The sequence below is a fragment of the Protopterus annectens genome, chromosome 7.part0 (genome assembly GCF_019279795.1).
Source record: "Protopterus annectens isolate FY-2018-M chromosome 7.part0, PAN1.0, whole genome shotgun sequence".
Taxonomy (NCBI): domain Eukaryota; kingdom Metazoa; phylum Chordata; order Ceratodontiformes; family Protopteridae; genus Protopterus; species Protopterus annectens.
In genome coordinates, this window is record NC_056739.1 from 711,392,925 (window position 1) to 711,410,954 (window position 18,030).

The 18,030-nt window shown below is 39.1% G+C and overlaps 1 protein-coding gene across 1 annotated transcript in view; it reads right to left on the minus strand.

Annotated features, from left to right (window-relative positions):
- LOC122806647 (paired amphipathic helix protein Sin3a-like) overlaps window positions 1–18,030 on the minus strand; it is a 1,669,103-nt gene that overhangs the window by 51,345 nt on the left and 1,599,728 nt on the right. Inside the window, exon 20 of the mRNA XM_044077237.1 lies at window positions 11,941–12,035. Coding sequence (XP_043933172.1) covers window positions 11,941–12,035 — 95 coding nt within the window. The remainder of the gene's footprint in view (window positions 1–11,940; window positions 12,036–18,030) is intronic.

Sequence of the window (18,030 nt, forward strand, 5' to 3'; positions counted from 1 at the left end):
TCAGAATACTGCTTTTTTTCTGTGTTCTTGTGTCCATATCCTAATTTGGTATAAACTCTTAATCTTTTAGTTGTGTTACTGGACACTTTTCATCGGGTGGCCAAGGTGGTGCAGCAGTTAGTGTTGCCGCCTCACAGCAAGAGGTTCTCCGGTTCGATCCTCGGCTGGGGTGCCTTCTGTGCGGAGTCTGCATGTCCTCCCTGTGGTCGCTTGGGTTTCCTATGGGTGCTCCGGTTTCCTCCTACATCCCACAGACATGCTGCAGGTTGATTGGCCACTCTAAATTGGCCCTAGGTGTGAGTGTGTGTCTTCTGTGAAAGGTTGGGCAGCGGGCTGGCAACTCGACATCGTAAAACTCTACTGCCAATCATGAGCAGACAAGGTGATCCGCTGTGGCAACCCCTAACCGGGAAAAGCCGAAAGAAGAAGACTGGACACTTCTCATCCTTTAAAGAGCATGCATTTACATACAGCTGCCTCTTACTATAGTTTTAGATTGGAATACGACTTAGTATTTGCGGAGGCTGTTTGGGTTTCTGATAACGATGTGTCTTGCAATTCTGAAGTAACTATGGCAGTTACTGAACAAAGTATGTATGGAACTAGTAGTGTGGACTCTAGCATGACAGTGCAGTTTGACGAGAGCGGCACATACCAGTTTTGATATTTCTACAAATTGGTGTCTGAATTTAGGAAAGCAAGGTCTTAGTCAAGAAACCCTTGAGTGAGAGGTTAAGAATTTGTAAGCAGAAAGCAATACTGCACATAAGAATAAATATCTTCTTTTGGCATGTACTACCACAACTGTTTTGCAACTATTAGATTAGTCTTGCCTTTTAGCTTGGGTCATGTCTGCAAAGGATCTTCAGACCAGTACATCAACGCAGTTAACAAAAGCAAAATAAAAAAGGAAGGTTGCCACTAATGGTAATAAATCTGAAACACTGAAACACAGGAGTAGTACAGTTCAGCAAGATAGTTCATTTTTTAAGACTTCAGTCCCAGTCAAGAACGTTGTGAAGAACCTGATTTGTTTTAATAGGGCTGAGTGGGTAGAGATAACAGCATGGATTTTCAGCACAAGCATTTAATGCGTATATTGTGTGATGAGCATATATGCTTCTGACACTGAAGCTATTAGAGACACACAGCTAGTTATTTATTCAAGTTTCCAGTTTGTTACAGAAACACAACATGCAAACTTGAGAGCACAAACCAAATGAAAAAGTGATCAACGTGCACAACATACAACTTAACTGAAACCATGACTATTTTAACATAAGCATAAAAATCAGTACATATAACAGCATTTTCTGTCCAAGGAGCTGATGTCTAAAAAGGAGTGAGAATTTATGTAAATCTTGAAGGAATGCAGTTCTGCATCGCGCATAGCAATTTTAACTATTTACATATTCCTTTTGCAGCAGATTTGCTAACCCTCTGAGACCTTTAAAGATCATGTATAAATAACAAAATTAAGTTTTATTTTTACAAAAAAATGTGTTTCCAAGCATCCTTGTGCATGCAAACACTTTTTTATGTAAAAATAAAACTTTGTTTCAAGCCACTTCTTCAGAAAGTTGATGTTTCAGAAAGCTTCAGAACACAGGAGTGTAAGCTAGCCATGGTGTATTTATGGCATTAACATGATGGCAGGAGGTGTGTACATCATTTTGGAGGGAAGGCCCAATTAGAATCACTTAGCATGATTAAATGCTTGCGGAACAATTGTTTATTTGCCCACCTGTTAAATTAACAGTTAGCAAAACCTTTAAAGTTTTTTGTCAAACTATTAATTTGACAGTCTGGCAATTAAATATTTTCAGAAGTATTTAATCATGATAATCCTCCAATTACAACTGGCCCCCAAAGTGACATACACACCTCCTGCTACCATATTAATAGTAACGCCATAAATACGGCATGACTAGCTTACACTCGCAGGTTCAGAAGCTTTTTTAAACATTAATTTGAAAAAGTAGCTTGTAGCAAACTTTTATTTTTACATAAAAGACACAAGATCCATGCAACAATTTTTATATAAAAATAAAACCTTGTTTCGTCACCTTTAAACATGACCTTTAAGTAATTGATTTATTCAGTCCATTTATTGCTACAGAAAATATCTCTTACATTACTTTACATACCTTGCATAGCATAGCTGCGGCATTCAACAGCTTCTTCCTGGATTCTGTAACAGCCTTAGCAAAATTAAATTTACCCAGCAGTGAATATTTTATTCTATTATATATATGCGCTAAGCCGATTAGATATGACTACCCTTTTCCAAGGTGGCTCTGCAGAACTAAACTGGTTAAATGATTGCTTAGAGTTGCACAGAGGGCAAATAGTGACTGAGGGAATCAAATCCAGGATTACAGTATGAAGCCTCTTACCAGATTTCAGGTCAGTCTTCTGTTCTTTACTGCTAGTAAATGGTCATATCTGATGGGGTAGGGAAGATTCTAATCTAACATTTACTGCTAGTAAATGGTCATATCTAATGGGATCAAACAATAAAATATAATACTGTATATGTTCTAAGATACCGCCCAGACTGCCTGCACAAACAAATAGTTCTCATCTACACTGGTGATGATCCAGTATCCGATTGTAAAGCCATCTTCTTGCAATGAACCCTTGTTGGATTGCTGATTGGCTATGCTCCCCTGGGGGAGGTCAGCAGTCTTGGTCTGAGCGGTTTAAAGGAAGGGATCATTAACAAATGTTTGAAGCTGCACAATATGGGAAGATTTGTGTGTGTGCACACACATGTATACTAATGCCATTGCACATCTGGTGGTGGGGGATAATGACAGGTCCTCCTAAAAAAATCCCACTGCTTACATGGTGCCATACTAGGTCTCTCCAAACTTCTCTATTCTGTTCAGAGGATTTAAAAGGGGGCAATGAATGCAGCTAATGACCAGCACTGGATAGGAGGTAGAAATAGCATATTAGTGTGAACAACTATGTGGATACCAAGCCTCTTCTTTTCTTATGATAGTTTATCCTCTTAAAACTGTGAAATTACAGCAAGTTCGCTGGAGAGAGAGTTCAGAAATTAATTTAGCAAGTACATTTTCATAACAAATACTATAACCTGTGTTTAACCTGACTTACTGTCAGGGCAGGGAGCATGTGAGGAGTGTGTGAGCACAGCAGCATCTCCTTCCAAGACTACGACTACCAATACAAATTAATTTTTGGGGCTCTTGTGGATTTGTATTTTATTAATTCTTCCTATATGACAAATGGAAAGCAAAAGTGAAAAAGGTGATACCAGCACACTCTCCTAAAACTAACACCGAAAACTTGTTGATTATAAAGACAATGAGCAGCATGTAAGGAGACAAATAAGTCAATAAATGTCAGAGATGCCCAGGATTAATACTAAATTATACAACTGCATGAGGTCAGATAAGAAGTGGAAGCAGCCTTGAGCTCTCACTCTGACCAATTGGTGGATTTGAAGTGGGGGCATAAAGGAGGTGGAAAAAAAATAACTACCTCAGTAACAATGCTGGAACTTTTAGGAGCTAAAATCATGATATAGAAGATAGAAGCAGGCATAAAACTTATGCTTTACAAGTATTCCTGATTTGTTTGGAGCTCATGAAAAGTATGTTGGTGGAATGGATTAGCCTGCTGAGAGAAGAGATATAAAATGAGACCAGTCACAAGTGGAGTCCCTCAAGGATCAGTCCTTGGACCGCTCCTTTTTGGCATTTACTCCTCAGAAGTCAAGGACAATATCAGTGGTCTCTGGCTGACTACATTTGGAGATGATTGCAAATTAGGAGCTGTCACTGAATCTCACACTGACACAAATGTTCTCCAGGAGGGGCTGACGCAGACAAATAACTGGTGTCAGAGCCATGTACTAAAACTAAATGCCAAGAAATGCGTAATTTTATCCTTTGGAAAATCATCCATCCCTGGTAAATATCATATCGACAACACACCCTTTAGAGTTGACCCAGTAGCCAGGGACTTATCGACACACACAGATAGTAGTCTAGCCTTTGATCATCACATGTCTACAGTGGTGAGGAAATCATTCTATGTTGCGCAACTTATAATTAAAGGTATGGCATCTAATTCCAAGAAAATCACTGTTCCACTGTTCATCATCAGAGTCTGATGAAGCCAGATTGCTGGCGAAAGCGCTTAGTCGTTTCACTTTGGAATAAATTATTTGTTCTAGTTCTACTACAAGATTCAGTTTTCTTTATTTGGACTTAGTTTCCACACAGTGTGGCTTTTTGTGGAAAAGTTTGCATCTTTTGGTGGCCGTACTCCATTTGTACATCTTTATTGAATTATCACTTATGACATAGGCAATCATAAATTTATATAAATGAAAACAAATCATACTGACATATTTTCATTTTCAAACATTATACTTCACTTATAGTCTTCTATACAGTTGCAGTCAGCCAAACATTACATAGTTCATTCTATTCCTGCCTTCCCTTAAAACTCATTTCTTCTTCTAAACATTTTTCTGCATGTAATTTTCCTACAATTCCCATTTTTTCTATGTAATGTGTGCTTACCCTTTTCTAAAGATCCCACTTCCATTTCCTTTACCTCTGTTACTATATTCACTACTTTTAGTATGGTTGGTTGACACTATTTCCATTTTCTAGTAATCAATTTTATGGCAGCCACCAGAATTAAATTCAGCAAGGCCTTAGTATGACTAGGCAATTCTGATTCTGTATCACAGCTCAAAAAAAAAATCAGTTCCTTAGTTACACCAATTTGCTCACCTAGTATGTCTGACAGAGTAGTCTGCAGGGAATTTTTGAAGTCTGCTGACAAATTACACTCCCCAAAAGTATGTTCCCAATTACCTCTTTCTTCCCCATCACACCTCCAACTTTTGCAATCTACCTGAGGAAAAATTCTTTGTTGTCTGATGGGGGTAGAAAAACATCTATGCAAACACTTCCAAGCAAAGATCCTAAATCTTTTGGGTCCATACCCATGAACTTAATGATAAAAGTCAAAATCATGGGTTACCGAAAAATAAATAAAAGTGGTAAAACAAGACAGTAGTGGTTCAGCTGACACAAGGCAAAAGACAGCATTTTTTTTTCAATATAAAGAAGCTTCTTTTTATATTATAACTCTCTTGTTCAGTGCAGCGGTAGCGTTGTCGCCTCACAGGAAGAGGTTCTCAGTTCGATTCTCGGCTGGAGCGCCTTCTGTGTGGAGTCTGCATGTCCTCCCACGATCAAAAGACATTCGTGAATGGGCGTGCCTTTGTTGAAGGTTGGGAGTCGGGCTGGCACCTCGGCACCGTAAAAAAATCTACTGCCAATCATTAGCGGACCGGAGTTCCGCTGTGGCGACCCATAACCAGGAAAAGCCGAAAGAAGAACAAAACATTATAACTCTCTTGTTCACATTCTATTTTTTTCTAAAATGGTGGCCTTTAAACCACCTGAATTACCATTATGAAAACACTTAAAATGTTGAGCTAAAGGACTTTCAAGTTTAGATTTAATGTCCATAAGATGTTCTTGCTGGCGGGACTTAAAAAGTCTTAGTTTCTCCCACATAAAAGAGACCACAATCACATTTAATCATATATATTACACATTCTGTAAGGCAGTTATATTTCCCAGTAGGTCTATATGGTACACCATTAATCCTATCAAATGTCCTAACTATATATAGACAACTACTATATCTATTACAAGAAAAAGTGCCAAAATTGCTGACATGTCAAAACATCAGGTGGTCTCAAACTTACTATGTACCACAATGTTTGCGTCTTTCGGCTTTTCCCGGTTAGGGGTCGCCACAGCGGAACTCCGGTCCGCTAATGATTGGCAGTTGATTTTTACGTACCGGATTGCCAGGTCTGATGCACAACCTTCAACGAAGGTACGCCCATTCACGCATGTCTCCACGCAGAAGACGCTCTAGCTGAGAATCTAACCAGACAGCGTCTTACTGTGAGGCGACAACGGTACCGCAGCACCACCACCGCGGGGTTACAATATCTTTAATATTCCGTCCTCTCTTACATGAGAACATAGGTATTTTATTATTCTTGTCTTGTAGTTCTTTATGCAAAGAATCCTAATAATATAGTACCATCTTCTCTATCTCAGAACTTATTATTACAAGTAGTGACTACAAAAAACTATTTTTAACATTTTTGTGATGTTTATAATTTCTAACATTAAAGCCGAAAGAACAACAAACTATCCTGAGTTTTCACCCAGATTTTACGCAATGCTGCCATAAATGTAGTCTCTTCATATCCTCTATTGAGAAACATAGCTGTAGATAATAATTTGTTCCTCATAATCTCATTATCGTTACATAAACAAGAAATTCACAAGAATTATCCAAAAGGGAGCAACTTCAAGACATGAGGAGGATGACAACTGCTACCTTTCAAAAACTGATTAATTTCATTAAATTTTCGATGAATACTGGCTCCTACAGAACCATCCTGTTTCCCTTGTAGCACTTTATCTAAAAAAAAGTAACGTTGACCAACCTGTAAGCCATCAAATTTGATGTGAAATCTGTTTTGATGTAATTTCTCCATAAATACTGGTATTTGATCTACTGGGACCATACCTATGAACTTAACGATTAAAGACAAAATCATTGGTTACTAAAAAATAAATAAAGGTGGTAAAACAAGAGTGCAGTGGTTCAGATGACACAAGGCAAAATACAGCAATGTTTTTCAATACAAAGAAGCTGTGTAGGAGGGAGAAATTTTAATTTAAACTGTTGTATTCAGCCTGCTTCAGACTGAACCTTCTGGGTGGGGTGGGGGGCTATCACATTTTAAGATGCAGAGGTTAATTGCCATCCACTGCTTCATGGGAGAGGTGAGAACATATCTTAAGAAGCAAGTACTGTAGAGGAAGAACTGCTTCAAATAACTTTAGATTAAAAAAAAACAGCATATTCAGAGTCTTTAAGAGAGGGGTAGAAGACAAAACGTAGCCTCTACAGTGAAACACACAAGAAGTAATACAGAAAGAGTCCTGCAGACTGGAAATAACCTATCAATGAAGACTGAGCTAAAATACTAAATAGGAGTTTCAGGTTTCATGGAACTGAAAAAACATTTACAGGAGCATTATAGGATTAGACTAAAACTAAGCTGTTGAGTCAGCCCAAGTAAACAACACATTTAGCAAGGAATATAATTTCACTGTGTAGCTGGGAGTGTATGAGATAAATGTGAAATGCAATGGCTCTCAGATTTCACAAATAAGAGTAATGGGTCTGTCAGTTTAGAAGGTTATTCCATGTAGAGGGGAAAAGTATTATGGCTATACTGTAATTATTTATTGCCTGGGTCGCAGCATTTAACTCAAGGGGGGAGGTATTTTGAAAGTTACATGCAGCTATGACAGTCACCTGAAGTAGGGAAGTTAGGGAAATCTCTGAAATGGATGAATGTTCCACTGGGAGAATATAACAGTCTTCTCCTGTCTATAGCTAAAACTGCTTTGTATGTTCATTTACAGTCTCTGCTCTATTCCTACTTGAAATTGTAATAGATAAAATGTACAAATATTATGTTGCAAGTTTTGAAAGTTAGCACAACTACTTTTTTTTTAAACACCTTTATTAAATTATCACCCAAGACATAGGCACACATACGTTAATAGAAAAGAAAAACACATTGACATTTTTTTTATATACATTATGCATCACAATTTCTTTCTTTATAACTATTATTTCAACATTACATAAATTGCCTGCCTTGCCTTATACCTCATTCCTCCTACTAAACAGCATTCTGCATATGTTGCTCACCCAAGCACCATTCATTTCTATGTAATTTGCTCGTTAAATTTCCTAAACATCTCTTTTCCAGTTCTTTTCTCTTTTACAATATTCAGTACTTCAAATACAGTTGGTTTATACTTTGATTTCCATTTTCTAGTAATTGCTTTTTTTGGGAGCAAACACAATTAAACTTAATAAGGCCTTACTACTACTGGGTAACTCAGATCCCTTGTCCCAGTTCAAAAAAAATCGTATCCTTAGTTACAGAGATTTGCTCACCCAATCTTTCTGACAGAGTACTCTGTAAGGAATTTTTAAAAACTGCCAACTCATTATAGACCCAAAACACATGTCCCCAGTTAAGTCTTTCTTCCCCATCACACCTCTAACATTTGCTATCAACCTGAGGAAAAATTCCATGATGTGTGCTTGGGGTATAAAAATAACTAAGCAAACATTTCCAAGCAAATATAACAAACCTTCTGGACTTGGTTTCATACTTGGAGCCATACATATGTCCTTCCACTGTTCATTTGTAAATTGCTTTTCCAGTCTTCCTTCCCAATCTTTTCCAACTTCCTCTGATTGAGTCTCACAGTTATCGTACGATACTGTATATGCCCTATTCAGTATCCCTTTTTAATGGCAGCTTCTGTTCTACATTTGACTAAAAAAACACTAGAGCAGGTATTTCAGTTAAGATTTCCCTGTCCCTTTCTCTTTGCCTATACTTTGATATCGACCCTAGTAGGGAAGAAGTTCTAGCCTGCAGACCAAATGTCTTCTTGGCCTCATCCCTCTCTTATTTGCTCCCAATACCCTGGTTCTTTTGCCAGTTTTTTTTTTCATTAATTCCAGCCCCCTCTTGCCTACTTCTACACCCGACTTGTAGTCATCCCCTACTGGCAAAATCTTCTTTTTCCATTCTTGTGTTGGCTTAATCGCTAGAATATTTTCTGTTGCTTTATGAATATAACATTCTGTATAATTATTATTCTCCTTAAGGATCTGTATCCAAAACCCCAGTCTCTCTCTTTCTTGAACTTCCTTCCTGCTTCATCATAATCCCTTTCCATTTTGAATTGTAACATTCTTCGTGTTATGTATATTAGCCTTAACTGTGCATCTTTAAAATATCCCTTCAAATCAGGTAATACTAAACCACATTGTTCTATTAAGAGGTTCAACTTATCTCACTTAATTCTTGCCCTTTTCCCCTCCCAGATAAACTCCTTCAACTCTTTAGTAATATTTCTCCACAGCTTCTCTTCTGCTTGATAAAAATATTCCTGACCTGTACATAAAATTAAATGTACTAAAAACATTTTCACTGCTTGTATATTACTATCAGTACAGCATAAGCGGATAGTTTAGCTATACTTCAGATAAAGACTGGAACATGCATGTCCATAGCTGGTGGGATTTGGTTTTACTGGCCTGAATGCAACCAAAAGACTTAAAAAGTAAAAAGTCTTAGACATTCAGATGTCAACTAGCTGAAACACTTGTAGTGTCCTTAAGGAGTCATTTGCATATATCCCATGAGATAGGCCTCTATTATAGGAGATTCAAGACATCACACATTGAAAACGCAGCTTGGCTGGGTTTTTCTTCCAGTTAATACTTGTATACTTACAATTTAACTGCTGCTTATATGAATTTGGAAGTCAAGAAATCAATTGTACTTAATCGCATCTCTATATTTAATACGACTTCATGCCTGAATGCTTTTACGTTCTATGTTCTAACACACTGCTGAATCTTGCATTTAAATCTTTTTGTGTTTTGTGGTCTAGCATATACCCAAAAAGAATCTTTGGACCAGCCCATCTACAGTTAAATACAAATTACCTAAATAACGGGCATGTTCCCATTCTGGATATGCACAGAATTTAATCTCAGAACAGCAGACAAAACAACTAGGCTGATACAGCCCTAACCTCCTAAACTCTGACAAGAAGATGTTACAGCCAAGATTCAACTGTACCACCTGTGTTTTCCATCATGTTGTTTTCTCTTCAAGAAGAATGATCTCTTCATTCTGTTATTTACAAACCCTAGAGAGTATGATTTTCTTTCTAGATTTTTACTCAAGTTTTCCTTAGAGGTATAGCTACCTATTCTACTGCCCTGTGCCATGTTATATATATATATATATATATCATCCCCTGATCTGGCACCCATCTTTCCTTTTAAACTGCAGCAAGCAGTTGCTAGAGTTTATGCCACACATAGGGTGATAAAGCTCTTCAGTTTTCAATAAAAACACTTATTCCCATTTAAACTGTAGCATGCTGCTTATGCTAAACATGGAAATATGAAGTGTTTCAGTTCAAAGCAGCTCCAAAATATAAACAAATAAATAAAACAGCTCTTCTTTCTTTTTAATTGCAACAAATGCTACAGTTTATGCCATACACATTTTAATTACAGCCCTTCATTTCCTAAAGAGTACTTTTTTTCCTTTTTGAACTGTAGCAACTGCTTGCTACATTTGTTGCAAGCAGTTGCTACAGTTTATGTTTATGCCACACAAGGAATGAGAAGGCACTTCAGTTCAGACCACAACAACATTACTGGCATTTATGCACTGAAGACTGATCGGTATCTGCCAATCAAACCCTCTAGCACTTTTCTCCCACTGCAGCTGCTGCTTCATCCCACCCTAGCTACTCTACTGCTTCTTCTTACCCAAGAATCTGTTGAGGACAGTATTCTGATAGTGATGCAGTTTAACTTACTGTGGTTATCTTTATCAGCAATAGTACATCCAGAGAAAAGCATGGGTTTGGGTGACAGTGAAGTAGATATCCAATATTAATAAATTAAAAAAAGTACTGTTTAAGAAAAAAAACAGCAAACCAGCGTAGTCAATTTAATTTAATGATCAAATACAGTGGAAATTCCAGTGTCAAGAATCCATGAATCAAAACAGAATGCACCAGAGCCAGAAGCCACACAACCAGACTCTCAAGAATTTGACAAAGTAGTGAAATAAAGCGCTTATCTTTTTCAGATGAAAGCACTTAACCTTAATAAACCTCTCATTATGCTGTGGAATTCTTGAAAATAGGGTCATGTGGATTGTGGTCCTGATACATTTTGTTTTTCAAGTTCATTTAATGCATTAGCAAAAACACTGAGGCAAGAGCCATATACAGGGTGACCAGTCTCCTTTTACAGAAACTCTGTTCAACATGTCATGCAAAGTTGATTAGCAACTATCCCAAGCACATTTGAGTGATGTCTCCAGGTGCATCTGCAGTTAACTCCTACTGACGCCTCTAGGAGTCAAATATTGCTTGATCATACTTGCATCAATAATTCAAAAACCATGCTATGTACAAGATTTAAAAATATTTCACCTTAAAGCTTACACAATGGCAGACTCAACTGCATTGATATTTGACCTCTGTCTAGTGCAGGTAAATATATATTAACTGTTGTTTTTATGAAATTCATTTATATAGATATGATTTTCATATGTTTCTAAATATCTCAACAACCAAGTAACACAGGAAGAATTCCTTAGCCTCACATGAAAGCTTTCAGCCAGATGAATAAAATGCTGCTAGCAGTATGTGTGCAACTTGACTGGTTGCTGAGATATTGTAAATTGTTTATAAACTATTACAAATGTAATAGTTACTGTGTTTACTGTGACTTATAAAATTCAGTTTAAGACCTAGAAATTAAAGAATACTATCACAATAAAAATAGTTTGTGCAGAAGAGTTTTGTGCAGAAGAGTTTGCCATTTATACTTATTTAGTAGCCTCTTCGGTTCTACAGATAAGAACATGTTTGAAATGTGAGAACATAAATTTGATTCTGTCAAAAGGCTTCGGTTCCACCCATTAGAAGTTACAGTGCAAACTTCCTCAGCTTCATTGGAGTGATGAATGAGTTAAACCACTGCCAGAAAAATGTTCTAAAGCGTAAGCTGATTAATGGCAACAAAAGTACAAACATGGGTGCTTTTATCCACAGATGTGGAGTCATTTAAATTCACTGAAAAATACAGAACCAAAAATAATCCACATATTTTAAAGCACTTTTGAAGCAAATTTACAGCAGTTTCAACATATAGTTTCTAAATTAATTTTAATTAAATGCAGTTGAACAGTCTTACTATTAGTTTTGTAGTAAACTATCCACCTACCTTGGCAAAAATACTGGTTTCTGTGCTAGATGCTCCCGAAGTTCAGGGGATGTAGAATCAGAGTTCACATATCGCTCTACATAGTCCGACCATCGCTGCAAACATATATTGAAAACGTTTAGCACATTTAAAAAAAAAAACTGCATCTCATAAAAAAAACCCACTTGTTAACCAGGTAGGCCAAGGGGTGACCTGCGAGCAATGTCTGGTTAACTGACAGTAGGCAAATGAAGGCAGAGGGAATTGAACCTTGTGCCACAGGAACTGCAGCTCGCAGCCTTAACCCACTGTGCCGAATGCCAAACATACAGTGCAAAAATACCCAGGCAGCCAGACAAACTTGCACACATATACATGGAAACACACACATACAAGTACTTGCAGTTACAGCCACTTTGTTGAGTGAATTTACTTCAGATGTCTCATTATGATCAAATGAAAAAAACAAGGCAAGGCACTGCAACCCCCATGCCTCTTAACTGTCCCTGCTTTTGCCACATAGTTTGGCTTTGTCCCTTATGGTACATTTCATTTGCTGTTAAATTGCTCAGGATTAAAGTCAGTCAACAATGCCAGACATTAGTTTCATACTTCTTACTGTTTAGTCAACGACTATAGATGGACTATCTGGTGCAGTCAGAAGAAGCTGTTATGTGATGTCTCTGTTTCTCACACTCTATTTCTCTCTGACATGCAAAGATGCACAGACAGACACACACCTTTATTTACTTTTTTGTAAACTTTATATTCAATAAACAGTTAATCCACATTTAGTGAACTTTAAAAAAATGGCATCCGTTTGGTGTTTTGCTGTCCAAGCTTCACGACATCTTAATATGGTAACTTGAAGCAGCAGACTTGCATTACCTGTACATTAACACCCTGCTGAAGAATGTTTATTTTCCAGTCAAGCTGAAGATACACAGTTTGCCCATTCTCTAAACAAAACTTATGTATTTACTATAATGACAGATCTATGTTGTCTTCTTTTTGACCGGTACAACCTTTGAGTGCCTGGATCTGACTCAGATCCAGATTTAGCACCTTTAAACTTGTGACTCCTTTCCTACCCATAGTTCCCCCTCTCTTTTCCACAGTAAACGTCAGATTGTGTTTGCTTATCATACAAAGTAGAATTTAATTTCTTGAAGATTTGAGAATATACCAAAAAACAAACGTAAAAAAAAAAAAGGGGGGGGGGGGCAACCAGTTGAGGTTGAGAATAGTAAGACTCCCCTAGAGTATAGGGTTTCATCAATTATTCAACGCACAACAGATGGCAATTTAGAAGGGGGAAGGATGGAGGTATGTCGAACTAAACGAAAAGAACACAATACAGATCTATCTTCATGCTAAGTACATAGATTTCATATCCAATGTTGTCTTTTTTCATCAGATTCAAGCTTTGAGACAGAATCTCTAGCTACCAACCACCGGGGCCACCTCAAGGAAGGATATTCCTGAGAATGGCACAACCGATAGTAGTATGGGCTTTTGACTGTACATCCAAATTACAATGAGAAACAAAGGTGTGACCTGTAAACAAAGTTGCAGCAGCACAAATTTCATCAATGGGTAGTCTATGCTGAAAAAAAGCTGAAGTTGCTACAGATCTTGTATTTGGTTAAGGGCAAGCCCATTTTCTCATACACAAACATAATGCAATTTGTGGATCTTCTTGAAAGATTATCTTTGGAAACATTTTGTCTTAGCTTAGCTTTGGAAAAGGCAACAAATACCTGACATAATTTTCTAAAGTCTTTAGTTTTGCGAAGGTAGAACCTACGTTGCTTATGAACATCAACCAGATGCGAAATGTATTCTCCTTTGTTTGAAAACTTTGGGAAGAAAGCTGGAAAATTTATGGACTGATTATCATTTGTTTCAGATGTCACCTTTGGAAGAAAAATAAGATTAATTCTCAGAAAGACCCTATCTTTATGGAATACTAGATATGGTGGTTTGCAGGAGAGGGCTTTTAGTTCTGAAGTTCACTTTGTAGAAGTAACAGTCACCAGAAAAATAGTTTTTCCAGATAAAATATTAGATTGTTTGAAGCTACATGTTCAAAGGGAAGTTGTACAAGGGCTTGAATCACCACAGTAATATCCCACGGAGGGACTGAATTTCTTATCAGAGGTCTGAGCACAAATGTCCCTCTTGGAGAGGCCTTAGAAATTGTCAAAGAAGCTATGCATGTCTGCCTATGACCAAAATGAAAATCAGAAACCGCTGCTAACTGTACTTTGATTGTAGAAATGCGATGCTGGATCCTATTTAGAACAGATCAGATAAAAAGTCTAGAATCGAGGGTTAAGGTGCTGAAAAAGGGTCCGGACCTCTGCTTGTAGATATAGAGAACATTTTCCATTTACTTAGACTTTCCTTGTATTAGAATTTTGTGAAGAAGTTAGAATATGAATGACTATTTGAAAGCCTAACATCTCTGGCCACCATTACAACTGGAGAAAATTACAGTTGTGTACACTTACCATAAATGTAGATGTTCAAGTGTATTCACCGTTGCAGTCGTCACACTTGGGTTATCTGTCTACAGGTAGCCCTCAGTCGGACTGAATACCAGAGACTTAGTATTTCTGCATCAGATGCTGTCGCTCCAGGACTGACGTCAGGTCGTCAGGGGTATAAAAACAGGCAGCAGATGCCATTACATCAGTTTTTCTTGCCCCAAATGTCAGGAGCCCCCCCAATAGGGAGCTAGGTTATGGTGGGGAAAACACGACCAGTAAAAAGTAAACACCAATACCAAAACCCCAGAAGGGGTTAGTAATAGCCATAGATAGGAGAGAGAGAGAGAGAGAGAGAGACAGAAAACCAGGGGGTTGGAGGGAGGGAAACCATGACTGCAACACTGAATAAACTCGAACATCTACATTTATGGCAAGTGTACACAACTGTACTATGTTCTTCGTGTTTCACTGTTGCAGTCATCACACTTGGGTGGATTCCCAAAGCTGAAGAAGGGTGGAGGCAGTCAAGAAGAGTTAGGGCTGGCTAGTATGTTTTGCAAGACTGCTGTAGCAAATCCTGTCCTGGATTTGGAAAAGATAGGCAGGTGATGATGCTTGGTGAAGGTGTGTACAGAACTCCAGGTAGCAGCATCCAGGATGTCCCTGGTAGGGGACTCCCCTGAGAAATGCTGTAGAGGTAGATGTTGCCCTAGTGGAATGTGTTCTGACCCCCTGAGGGGTTGGTTTCCCATGGTGATTGTAGCAGAAATGGATGCAGAGTGCTATCCATTTGGAAATGGTTTGTTTTGAAATGGTCTTGCCCTCTGCCCCTGTTGCAAAGCTGACTAGTAGCTGGTCAGATTTTCTGAAGGGCTTAGTCCTATCAAGGTAGAATCTGAGCTGTCTGTGCACGTCCAAGGAGTGCAGGATCCTTCCCCTTTATTTTGAGGATTAGGGAAGATGGTTGGTAAATGGATGGATTGATTGAGAACCACACTGGACACCATTTTAGGCATAAAGGAAGGGTTAGTCCTGAGGGAAACCCTGTCAGCATGGAAAATAATGAAGGGTTCCACATCCATCAGTGCTTGTAGCTCAGAGACATTTCTAGCTGAAGTGATGGCTAGAAGCAAGGCTATTTTCCAAGAGAGGAATTTTAATTCTGCTGATGCAGCAGGTTCAAAGGGGGAAGCATGAGCTTTTCCAGTACAAAGTTAAGGTCCCAAGCAGGGGTGGGTGCTTTCCTTGGTGGCCTTAAGTTGTTTGCCCCTCTCAGGAACTGTTTGATAAGAGGGTGCGAAAAGAGAGGTGGGCTCAGTGTTGTAATGAGCAGAAATGGCTGAGGCATGTATCTTAACAGATGAGAAAGACAGGCCTTTGTGTAGTTGCTCTGCTTAGTAATACAGGATAAGAGGCAGAGAGATCAGTGTTGTGTCCTCTCCTTTAGAGTGAATCCATGAGCAGAGCCTTCATCATAGGATTTTCTTGTACTGGGTCTCCTGGCTTCAAGAATGATGTCCAGCACCTGTTTGCTTAAGGTTACTGGGGGAGAATTAAAGGAATAAGCCAGGCTGCAAGACTTGGGGTTTTGCAGTTGTGGATGCAGAATCTGTCCCTCCTGCTGAGAGAGTATGAATACTCTGGGCACAGTAGATAAGTCAAAGGGAAGTGCAGAGAAAGTACAGTTTTGTACCTACCATAAATGTAGATGTCCGATAGGTATGCATCTGCAGTCCTTACATATGGGTTGTCCTGCCTCAGGCAGCCCTTCGGTCGGCCGGATTCCAAAGTCTGGGTCCGGCGTCGGCTGATGTTGCCCTTCTGCCCGACGTCATTGCGCCTGGGGTATAAAAGCGTCAGCCGACGCCATGTTCCTCAGTTTTTCTTGCCCCAGATGCCAGGTGCCCTCTAAAGAAGGCTAAATTTTGGATAAATGAATAAATTCCAATCATGCAAACCAATAAACAACATATACACCATAAAAGATAACCCCAGCTAGCTAAAAAGAGGGATAGGTACCCAAAGAATACCACAGAGGGGTAGGAGGGAGGGAAAACCTGACTGCAGATGCATACCTATCGGACATCTACATTTATGGTAGGTGCAAAACTGTACTATGTCTTTCAAGGATGCATCTGCAGTCCTTACATATGGGTAGAATACCATAGCCAAGCTGGGGGTGGTAGGACCTAAGAAAAGGATGGTGTAGCTAACATGCCCTGCAGGACTGCCGTAGCAAAGCCTGCTCTGGATCTGGAATATAAAGGCAGGTTGTAATGCTTGTAAAATGTATGCACAGAGCTCCATGTAGCAGCTTCTAAAATGTCCTTTGAGCCACCCCTCTTAAGAAGGCTGTGGAGGTGGCTGTTGCTCTGGTGGAATGAGGTCTGATGGTAGCTGGCACGGCTTTTCCATGAAAAGAGTAACAGAATCGAATGCAATTTCCTATCCATTTTGAAACTGTTTGTTTGGAAATTGCTCTTCCTTGTACACCAGCAGCGTATGCTACAAACAGTTGGTCAGTTTTTCTGTAAGTTTTAGTTCTGTCCAAGTAGTAACGCAACTGTCTGTGAATGTCCAGGGTATGCAGAAGTTTCTCTCCTTTATTTTGTGGTTTTGGAAAGAAAGTAGACAGGTAGATAGCTTGGTTCAGTGAGACCCTGGATACCACCTTTGGCATGAAAGGAGGGTTGGTTCTCAAAGAGACTCTGTCCTTATGGAAAATGAGAAATGGTTGTACTGCCATGAGGGCCTGTAACTCAGATACTCTTCTTGCTGAGGTTATGGCCAGAAGGAAGGCAGTCTTCCAAGACAGGAATTGTAGTTCTGAAGATGCTGCTGGTTCAAATGGGGGTAGCGTTAATTTTTCCAACATGAAGTTAATGTCCCATGTAGGCACTGGTGGTGTCCTTGGAGGGTTGATGTTTTTTATCCCTCTTAGAAACTGCCTCAGCAGAGGATGAGAAAATACAGGTGGATCAGTGTTGTACTCTGCTGAAATAGCTGAAGCATGAATTTTTATGGATGAGTAAGAAAGGCCATTTTGGAGCATTTCAGCCAAGTATTCAAGGATATGTGGGATGCTCATCACTGTCGGATCCTGACCCTGTGCGGTGCTCCAGGTTCGAAATCTTTTCCATTTTGCTGAATATGCCTTTCTTGTGGAAGGCCGCCGAGCTTCCATGATGATATCCTTTACCCTCTTGGATAGTTTATCCTGGTGAGGAGTCAAGGTATTTTCCAGGCTGTCAGTTGCAAGGTTTTCAGGCTGGAGTGCAGAGTTTTGAAGTTGTGCTGTGTCAGAAGAAGTGGCCATTGTGGTAGGGGCCACGGGTTCGTGCATGTCATGCTCTTTAACAGTGGGTACCAGTGTTGTCTTGGCCCGTCTGGAGCTATCAGAATCACTTTTGGTTGTTCTGTCCTGATCTTCAGTAAGCCCTTGTTCATTAATGGAAAAGGTGGGAATGCATATACTGTTAGAGCATTCCAGCTGAAGGAAAGGGCGTCCACCTTCCATGCTTGAGGATGGTATGTCCTTGTGCAGAATTTCTTCAGGTGATGGTTGTGGGGGGAGGAAAAAAGATCTATGTCCGGCCTTCCCCAAGATTGTGTTATCTGA